Consider the following 10,910-nt stretch of genomic DNA (forward strand, 5'->3'; position numbering starts at 1 on the left):
CCATGCTCTTTAATCTTGGTGCCATCGCACCCGTATCCGGCCAACATCATATTCATGTTGCTGCCAAATCCCTAAATTTGCACCCATCTTTGACCTCTCTTGCTACCATCAACACGGTTTGGCCCCTTCTTATCTCCCATCCCCGTCGCTATTACCACCACTCACATTCTCCATAAACCGTCCATTTTTCCAGTGTCTTATTACTGTTTTTCTCAAAAAAAATAAAACAAGACATCGACTCTCTAGGTTTCATTTTTGTCTCACACTGACAATGAACTTCGACTTTCCCTAACTTAATAGAATAGGGGAAGAACTTTAACAGTTGTTCTCGCTAATAATTCATACTTATTGGGCAATTCATTAACCAGTGGACCTCACATTTTTCATTAATTTTTTTTTATGGTGCAGTCAATAACACCAGTGATATCAAATAGAAAAATATCAGACCTAGAAATAATATAGGTTAGGAATACCAATCCAAAATAGTAGTCCAAAAAATTATGCATATATAGACCGAAATATTATACTACCTCTGTCCCAAATTAATTTTCAATATTTGACTTTTGAAGTATTTATTTTTCAACTTTAACCTTAAATATTTTTGGTTTTAATAGATAATATTTGATGAAAAATATATGAATGAATTGTATTTTAAATGTTTTTTCATTGTTATAAATTTCATCAAGTAATATATACTTAATATCAAAATTGAAAAAAAAAAAACTTCAAAAAATAAAAAATCGACAATTAATTTGGGAGGAAGAAATATGAATATGATATTTGCATATATAGACCGAAATATCATCTCACATTTGAATACGGATATATATGGTGATATTTTGGTTCAATTTTTTAAGCAATATAACTGGGCCAACCCATTGGCTATTTTAGCCCAAAATATGAGATGGACTGGATTTTTTTTAATTTTCTTTCTAACACGCACGACGCACGTACATCTGGCAATTGGTATCACTCTAATTTGAAGACCTAGTCAACTTCATTCCCGTTCGGTCGTTACTTCCGAGTACACCAAGTTCAAGTTCCGACTTCCAACGTCACTTTTTTCTTTCCTAGATTCAGATTCCACTCCGATTCTGCAACAAAGGTGAGTTTGATCGCGGGCTGTAGCTCTTGAATCTAGCTGGATTATTTTTGACACACCATACACGTATCTCATCCCGAAATACTGCCTCTAGGAAATTATTAAGTTTCTTTCTTGGCTCTGTTACTGAATCAGTAGCTTTGCAACTTGCTCATTATCAGATGATCCGTATTTTACATATCTTTTGAAGAATAATAGGTACTCACTGTAGTAAAATCTATATTTGTGAAGGGATCTGGGTTAGTTTTTAAGGGATTTGCTACAACAGTATCCCACAAAAGATGTTTTTCCATTTCCCTCAGCCGCTCAAGATCTATCCACCTTTATATATGTTATTAATGTTGGGATAATCCAGAAAAAAACTGGAGAGATTTAGCCCAGGGGCATTTTAGGAAAGTTTACTTTTTATGCGTTTTTTTTTTTGTGTTAGAGTAAGACTCTTTTAGAATTAGTTTAAGTAGAGGTGTATTACGTGCTTTGTTTACTTCCCCTGTTGGTTCACTTCTGTTTCATTCAACGTAGTGCACAAGGTGTAAATTAAAAGCAGCCTCTGTTTCTTCCTGTTAGTACCTTTGTGAATTAGTTACAGAAGACGTGAAGCAGATCCTTTTGATTACTTAAACAATAACCTCTCTCCTGTTATGTTTGTGTCTCTATTCAGCTCCGTTTTTTTTATCCCTCTTTTGTTTGAATTTCTTGTGCAAAAAAGCACAAGTTGAACTTGCAAGTTTACAATTAAAGTCTTCGATGTATTTTAAAATAATCATATTTTGGTATTTTTTTTATAATTAATCAATGATAAACCATTTTCCTGATTCCTATTACTACCATCATCTAGCTTTTTTTTTTTTTTAAAAAAAAAAGTTCATTTTAGATTATGGGATGGACTTATATTACAATTACATCATACAAAGCTAATCAAACCTTACTCAATGCAATGAATCTAGGATTCATTTAAATGCCCAATCCATTACAAATTTTCATCCACTTTCATCTGACAAATTGTTGGTTACTATGTAGATACTTCCACAAAGAAGAATTTCCTGCAATGGATGTTGTTAGTGCCATTCTTAAACCAGTTGCCGAGACACTTATGGAACCTGTTAAGAAGCATCTAGGCTACCTCATTTCCAGCACCCAACATGTGAGGGATATGAGAAGAAAAATGGGGGAGTTGGATTCTCTAAGACATGCCGAAGAAGACCATTTGGATAGGAACATAAGAACTCGTCTTGAGATTTCATTTCAAGTTAGGAGTTGGTTGGAAGAAGTAGAAAAGATCGATGCAAAAGTAAAAACTGTTCCTAGTGATGTTGGTGCTTGTTGCAGTCTCAAGAGTAGACACACAGTCGGAAGGGAAACCTTCAAACTAATTGAGGAGATTGAAAGTGCCACAAGAAAACATTCTTTGATCACCTGGACTGATCATCCCATTCCTTTGGGAAAAATTGATACCATGCAGGCATCCACCTCCACACCATCAACTGATCACGATGACTTTGAGTCGAGAGAAAAAACTTTTACTCAAGCACTGAAAGCACTTGAACCAAACAACACATCCCACATGATAGCATTATGTGGGATGGGCGGAGTGGGGAAGACCACAATGATGCAAAGACTGAAGAAGGTTGCCAAAGAAAATAGAATGTTTAGTTACATGGTCGAGGCAGTTATAGGGGAAAAGACAGACCCAATTGCTATTCAACAAGCTGTAGCCGATTACCTTCATATAGAGTTAAAAGAAAGCACTAAACCAGCAAGAGCTGATAAGCTTCGTGAATGGTTCAAGGCCAACTCTGGAGACGGTAAGAATAAGTTCCTTGTAATATTTGATGATGTCTGGCAATCCGTTGATCTGGAAGATATTGGTTTAAGTCCTTTTCCAAATCAAGGTGTCGACTTCAAGGTCTTGTTGACTTCACGAGACGAACACGTTTGCACAATGATGGGGGTTAAAGCTAATTCAGTTATTAATGTGGGACTTCTAACTGAAGTAGAAGCACAAAGTCTGTTCCAGCAATTTGTAGAAACTTTTGAGCCCGATCTCTGTAAGATAGGAGAAGTTATCGTAAGAAAGTGTTGCGGTCTACCTATTGCCATCAAAACCATGGCGTGTACTCTAAGAAATAAAAGAAAGGATGCATGGAAGGATGCACTTTCACGTATAGAGCACTATGACATTCGTAGTGTTGCGCCTAAAGTCTTTGAAACAAGCTATCACAATCTCCAAGACGGGGAGACTAAATCCGTGTTTTTGATGTGTGGTTTGTTTCCTGAAGACTTTGATATTCCTACCGAGGAGTTGATGAGGTATGGATGGGGCTTAAAGCTATTTGACAGAGTTTATACAATTAGAGAAGCAAGAACCAGGCTCAACACCTGCATTGAGCGACTTGTGCAGACAAATTTGTTAATTGAAAGTGATGATGTTGGGTGTGTCAAGATGCATGATCTGGTGCGTGCTTTTGTTTTGGGTATGTATTCTGAAGTCGAGCATGCTTCAATTGTCAACCATGGTAATATACATGGGTGGACTAAAAATGATATGAAGGACTCTTGCAAAACAGTTTCATTAACATGCGAGAGTGTGTCTGAGTTTCCAGGAGACCTCAAGTTTCCAAACCTCAAGATTTTGAAACTTATGCATGGAGATAAGACGCTAAGGTTTTCTCAAGACTTTTATGAAGGAATGGAAAAGCTCCAGGTAATATCATACCATAAAATGAAGTATCCATTGCTTCCCTCGTCACCTCAATGCTCCACCAACCTTCGAGTGCTTCATCTTCATGAGTGTTCATTACGGATGCTTGATTGCTCTTGTATCGGAAATTTGATGAATCTGGAAGTGCTGAGCTTTGCTAATTCTGGCATTGAATGGATACCTTCAGCAATCGGAAATTTGAAGAAGCTTAGGCAACTTGACCTGAGAGATTGTGATGGTCTTTGTATAGAACAGGGTGTCTTGAAAAATTTGGTCGAACTTGAAGAACTTTATATTGGAAATGCATCTGCGTTTAGAGATTATAACTGCAATGAGATGGCAGAGCGATCAAACAGGCTTTCTGCGTTAGAATTTGAGTTCTTTAATAACAAGGCTCAAGTGAAGAATATGTCATTTGAGAATCTTGAACGATTCAAGATCTCAGTGGGACGCTCTTTAGATGGAGATATCAGTGAGATTGCCCACTCATATGAAAACACATTGCAGTTGGTGACCAATAAAGGTGAAATATCAGACTGTAAACTTAATGAGTTGTTTGTGAAAACAGAGGTGCTTTGTTTAAGCGTAGATGGTATGCATGATCTTGAAGATGTTGAGGTGAAGTTGACGAATCCTCAATCCTCTACATTTTGCAATTTAAGAGTCCTTGTCGTTTCTGGGTGTGCAGTGTTGACATACCTATTCAAACTTCGTGTTGCAAACACTTTGTCAAAGCTTGAGCATCTAGAAGTTTACAAATGTGATAATATGGAAGAACTCGTACATATTGGTACTAGGGGTAGTGGAAAAGAGACAATTATGTTCCCCAAGCTGAAATTTTTATCTTTGCGTGAACTACCGAAACTATTAAGTTTGTGTAATAATGTCAACATAATTAAGCTACCACAACTTGTGGAGTTGCAACTTAAGGGCATTCCAGGTTTCACAAGCATTTATCCACAAAACAAGTTGGAGACATCTAGTTTGTTGAAGGAAGAGGTATATATATATATATATATATATATATATATATATATATATATATATATATATGTTTTATGTTTATACTATTAGACAATCTTTTCAACTAAAAGTTTTAGACTATATGTGTGATTCGATTATATGATTTATTATTGTTTGGATGTGGCTATTAATGGATGATTATTTTGCAGGTTGTGATTCCTAAGTTGGAGACACTTCGAATTGATGACATGGAGAATTTAAACGAAATATGGCCTTGTGAACTTAGTAGAGGCGATAAAGTTAAGTTGAGAGAGATTAAAGTGAGAAATTGTGATAAACTTTTGAATCTATTCCCGCACAATCCCATGTCTCTGTTGCATCATCTTGAAGAGCTTGAAGTCACGGAATGTGGTTCGATTGCATCATTATTCAACATTGACTTGGATTGTGTTGGTGCAATTAAAGAAGAAGACAACAACAGCATCTTAAGAAGCATCAAAGTGGAGAATTTAGGGAAGCTAACAGAGGTGTGGAGGATAAAAGGCGCAGATAAATCTCATTCCCTTGTCAGTGGCTTTCAAGTTGTTGAAAGCATAAGGATTAGGAAATGTGAGAGGTTTAGAAATGTATTCACACCTATCACCACCAATTTTGATGTGGGGGCACTTTTGGAGATTCGGATTGAAGATTGCGGAGGAGAAACAGGGAAATTCAATGAATCGAAAGAGAGTAGCCAAGAGAAAAAGGTAGGGATTTCAATTGCACTTTCTTACTTAATTAAGGATTAAGCTCCTGCCTTTTGAATATCACCAACAACTTTTATGTTCTGGAATCGATTCAGCTTAAAACTCAACCAACATAATGCAGATAGATGAGACCTGAAGCTAAATGCTTGTATAAATCCTTTCATCATTATTTTTCTTGATATTGATAGCAAGTGGAATGATTTCAACTTCAAATTGATGAAAAGCATAGGGACATAGGTTGTATGGAATCAATTCAATGACTTGGATGGGCCGATAAATTTAGTAAACTTAACCCTTTAATTGAATCCCGTTGCTTATGAACTCAATTTCAAGCCAACTCTGTCTCTTGTTTGAAAATAGTTCACATCTTAATTAAAATATGTTTTCTTGTTTCATAGGAGCATATAACATCTTTTAATTATTTATCTCCAACACTTTTTTAATCTGTTGAGAATTTTCATCATTTGCAAATGTTTCTTGAAAAAATGCCTAAAATCAATGAAATTTTCATCAGTAGTGAAGTTACTAATTACATATCTTGTTGGGATATATATGCGCAGACTGATATTCTGTCAGAGGAAGAGACATTGCGAGAAATCACTGGCAATATTTCTAATGTTGCATTCCCATCATGTCTCATATCCTCTTTTCATAACCTCCATAAACTTTACTTGAAGAAGTATGAAGGAGTGAAGGTGGTGTTTGAGATGGAGAATCCAACAAGTAGAGAATTGGTAACAACTCATCATAACCAACAACAGCCTATACTTCTCAACCTCCAGGAATTATATCTATATAATATGGACAACATGAGCCATGTATGGAAGTGCAACCGGTATAGGTTCTTCAATCTTCCAAAACAACAATCTGAATCAACATTCCACAACCTCACAACCATACATGTATACCAATGCAAAAGCATTAAGTACTTGTTTTCGCCTCTCATGGCAGAACTTTTTTCCAACCTAAAGAAAGTCCACATAGAATGGTGTCATGGTATCGAAGAAGTTGTTTCAAACAGAGATGATGAGGATGAAGAAATGACTACATCTACCCACACAACCAACACTTTGTTCCCTCAGCTTGATTCTCTCACTCTAAAATACATGGACACTCTGAAGTGTATTGGTGGAGGAGGTGCCAAGGATGAGAACACTGAAATATCTTTCATCAATACCACTACAACTACCGTTTTTCCTGATCGATTTAAGGTATGTTTTGTGCGCATTCAATTACTTATTTAATTTCTTTGACAATATCCATTTTTCCTTGCAATATTCTATGAAACTCACCAAATCACATATTAAAGATTTAAACCTTTATTGCACACCTATTACCTACCATGCAAACTCAAGAATTGGATTTGGAGGCCTAAATATTTCCATTCATCTGAACAAGTATTACCTTGTATTTGTTATTTATCATAATTCATATCATTTACTGATGAGATTTCTTTTTTATTTTTATTTTTCATTAGAAATGCACACACATCTAATTAAGCTTGCCTTTCTATGTGAATCCTCTGTTGATTCTGTGACCAAGCATCATTGATTATATTTCCATTTTCATAATTGTGTTTCTTTTGGATAATTCTTTCCTTTTATAGTTGTAATTTTATAATCATAGATTATACTTTTATAGTTGTTTCTGTGACCAAGCATCATGGATTCTTGTATTCATTTTGCCGAAATAAAAACCAAGATATGTGCTATAATCTTAAAAGTAAGAAACAAAAAGGGAGTTTATAATTAGTTGAATGTAACTTAGTTTGGATAATAGGGCCATCAGGTGACACTTGACAGGTATTGTAGCTTAAAATTCAATAATTTATAATAATATCTAAAGCTAATTTTTGTAAGTGGTATGTCTTTTATTGTCTCATCAGTAAATCCCGGCATTAATTATAAAACAAAACCCAAAACCACATTTTTGATGTGGAGAGCACTCGTGTCATTTAGTATAAAAAAACAAGGTTTTGGATTAAATGTCTTATACAAAAGCTGTGTCTATGCTTTAATATTTCATCAATTTTCCATGTGATGTTGCAGTTGTCTGAAGCAGGTGGTGTTTCTTGGACCTTATGCCAATACTCTAGAGAGATAGAAATAGAAAACTGCCCTGCATTGTCAAGTGTGATTCCATGTTATGCAGCAGGACAAATGCAAAAGCTTCGAGTGCTGAGAATATGGTGTTGCAGTGGGATAAAGGAGGTATTTGAAACTCAATCAGGGATGATCAGCAACAAAAACAAGAGTGGTTGTGATGAAGGAATTCCAAGAGTAAATAACAATGTTATTATGCTTCCCAATCTAAAGATATTGGAAATCGTAGGTTGTGGGGGTGTAGAACATATATTCACATTCTCTGCAATTGGAAGCCTGACACATCTCGAAGAGTTAACAATATCTAGTTGCAAGTCGATGAAAGTGATTGTGAAGAAGGAAGAAGAAGATGCATCATCATCATCATCATCATCATCTTCTTCTAAGAAGGTTGTGGTCTTTCCTCGTCTAAAGTCCATTGAACTAAGTTATCTACCAGAGCTGGAGGGTTTCTTCTTGGGGATGAATGAGTTCGGATTTCCTTCATTGGATAATGTTACCATCAAGAAATGCCCCCAAATGAGAGTGTTTGCACCTGGTGGGTCCACAGCTCTCCAACTCAAGTATATACGCACAGGATTAGGCAAACATACTCTTGATGAATCAGGCCTTAACTTCTTTCATGTTCAGCATCATCAGGTATAAGATACTTCTTTGGCATCATATAATTATGAAAGATATCATGCATGTTGTCACTTGGAATCAAAATTTTCCATTTTGAACGAGGGAAAAACGTCCAAAATAGCCTTACTTATCTAACATACTTTATGAGATCAAAAATAGTTATCCGTTTGATAACTTTTAGTTGGAGTTAAATATCATGGTCACTAATAATTATAATCTCTTCAATTTCGTTAAACTTACAAAATATATATGAAATTTCAAATGTTTTTGTTTGACATATATATTACTTAGCCATTTTCTTTATTGGACTCGCAGCAAACCGCTTTCCCGAGTTTACATGGTGCAACTTTGTTCCCTGCAACTTCAGAAGCAATACCTTGGTATTTTCATAACTTGATCGAATTAGATGTGGAACGGAATCATGATGTTAAAAATATTATTCCATCCGGTGAATTGTTGCAACTGCAAAAGCTGGAAAATATTATTGTGAGGGATTGTGAGATGGTAGAAGAGTTATTTGAAACTACATTGGAAGTAGCAGGGAGAAATAGAAAAAGTAGTAGTGGACGTGGTTTTGATGAACCGTCACAAACTACTACTCTTGTCAATATTCCAAACCTAAGAGAAATGACGTTGGATTTGTTAGATAATCTCAGGTATATAGCGAAGAGCACTCAGTGGACAGTTTATGAGTTTCCAAACCTAACAAGTCTCTATATTGGTTGTTGCAAAAGGTTAGATCATGTATTTACTAGTTCCATGGTTGGTAGTCTATTGCAACTCCAAGAGCTAACTGTAAGGTACTGCTACAATATGGAGGAGGTCATTGTCAAGGATGCAAGTGGCGTTGTGGAAGAAGAATCTATTGGCAAGAGGAATGAGATTCTTGTGTTACCTCGTCTAAAGTCCTTGATATTAGATGACCTTCCATGTCTTAAGGGGTTTAGCTTGGGGAAGGAGGATTTTTCATTCCCTTTATTGGATACTTTGGAAATCTACTACTGCCCAGCAATAACGGCTTTCACCAAGGGATATTCGGCTACTCCGAAGCTAAAAGAAATAGTAACAAGATGTGGCTCGTTTTATGCAGGGGAAGACATCAACTCCTTTATAAAGATCAAACAAGAGGTAAACTAGATCTTTCTTGCTTTAATCATTCTTGAACTACATTTGAAAAGTTCCATGCAGTTCTTCTGTTATTCTCAAAATCCCCAACCTATATTTTCAACTTTATAATTATGTATTTTATGCAGGAATTTAAAAACGACCAAGACTCTCATTAACGTGAAGTAAACATTAAAGGTAAATTCTATTTTCACTTCTCCATAATGCCTATTAATGGCCTTCTAATTCATGATTTTCAGATGTATTCTTCTTCTTCTTCATGATGATGTGAATCCTCCAACACCCCATTGATTGTTATGTAGGTTTCTCTCGTTGAATGGTGATGACCATCTAAATCAATTGACAATCTGTCGATAGTATTCAAGGATAGAATTGTTGATCGTATGAAGAGGAACTAAACAAGAACATTTTTGCTATGAAGATGTTAATGTATGAATCAAATAGCAAGTTGTCATGTTTTTTTTGTTCACACAATAACTCAGCCATGTATATATATATATATATATATATATATATATATATATATATATATATATAGCGTTAAGTTATTTTGTTTTTACTAACTATTGTGTACCAGAATGCACAGATCTGGACCACCGGATGCAATAGAATTAAAGGTCATTATCTGAGGGTCTATGATATTAGAATAGGATAGCATGTACTATATAATTATACAAATTTCAGCATAAGGGCATTTTAGTCAACTAACCTATTTTTAAAAAGGAAATTTTCGGATTTTTAGGGATAATTAATTCCTTTATTTTTAAAAATCTGAATATTTTAACTTAATTCAAATTTAAAAATTTGATTTTATTTTGTCAGAATGATAAATGCAAACCATAAACTAGTAAATATATTTTTCGATTTTATTCTGTTAGAATGACAGAATGCCAACCATAAACTAATAAATATATTCTGAAAGAATACACAAAATCGATTATTGAACTAATAATATACCAAATAATTACATTATATGATTGTGATTCATTAAATAATAACAACATTCTGAAAGAATAATAAGTGTAATTCTTAGAAAAAAAACAACATTCTTAAACGTGTGATCATTCTTTAATTAATTCTTCAAGCATTTCTCATCAGGTCTTCAAGCCATTCTTCAAGCCATTTCTATCACAAATTCATTGTCAAAATTTTTGTAGTGATACACTTGTACTGCACATTAAACATATAAATAATTAGCTATAATTCTATCAAAATACAACAATAATATTCTTATAGAATAAACTATTCTTGTAGAATGGTTTTGAATATTATTAAAGAATTTGTATTATCAAGAATATATCCAACGAAAAAAAAAAAAACATTTGAAATATAAATACATGAAAAGATCATGTTAACACAAAAGGTGACTAAAAAAAATAACATTCTTTGTTGAATATTCTAACAAAATAATATACTTGTTGCATAATATTCTTAACATTCTTTGTTGAATATTCTACAGAATAATATATTTGTTGCATAATATTCAGAAGCCACAAAAACTTAGTTTTCATATATGAAAAAAGATAAAAAAAATTGCTTAATTTGTT

General features: G+C 34.3%; 1 protein-coding gene across 1 annotated transcript; it reads left to right on the forward strand.

The window, feature by feature from the left end:
- Positions 1 to 990: 990 nt before the first annotated feature.
- LOC145086100 (uncharacterized) lies at positions 991 to 9,997 on the forward strand. The gene is made up of 8 exons (XM_079023829.1): positions 991 to 1,105; positions 2,123 to 4,802; positions 4,976 to 5,512; positions 6,073 to 6,723; positions 7,561 to 8,253; positions 8,554 to 9,366; positions 9,492 to 9,540; positions 9,666 to 9,997. Exons 2-7 carry the CDS (start codon positions 2,151 to 2,153, stop codon positions 9,519 to 9,521), a joined length of 5,376 nt encoding a protein of 1,791 aa, XP_078879955.1. The 5' UTR covers positions 991 to 1,105; positions 2,123 to 2,150; the 3' UTR covers positions 9,522 to 9,540; positions 9,666 to 9,997.
- Positions 9,998 to 10,910: the final 913 nt, after the last annotated feature.

Source organism: Lactuca serriola, chromosome 2 (genome assembly GCF_051521515.1).
Source record: "Lactuca serriola cultivar US96UC23 chromosome 2, Lser_US96UC23_V15, whole genome shotgun sequence".
NCBI lineage: Eukaryota > Viridiplantae > Streptophyta > Magnoliopsida > Asterales > Asteraceae > Lactuca > Lactuca serriola.

Coding starts and splice junctions, on each gene's coding strand:
- LOC145086100 (XM_079023829.1), top strand. CDS start 2,151: ATGGATGTTGTTAGTGCCATTCTTAAACCAGTTGCCGAGACACTTATG. Junction 4,803..4,975: donor CTAGTTTGTTGAAGGAAGAG/GTATATATATAT, acceptor ATTATTTTGCAG/GTTGTGATTCCTAAGTTGGA. Junction 9,367..9,491: donor TTATAAAGATCAAACAAGAG/GTAAACTAGATC, acceptor TATTTTATGCAG/GAATTTAAAAACGACCAAGA.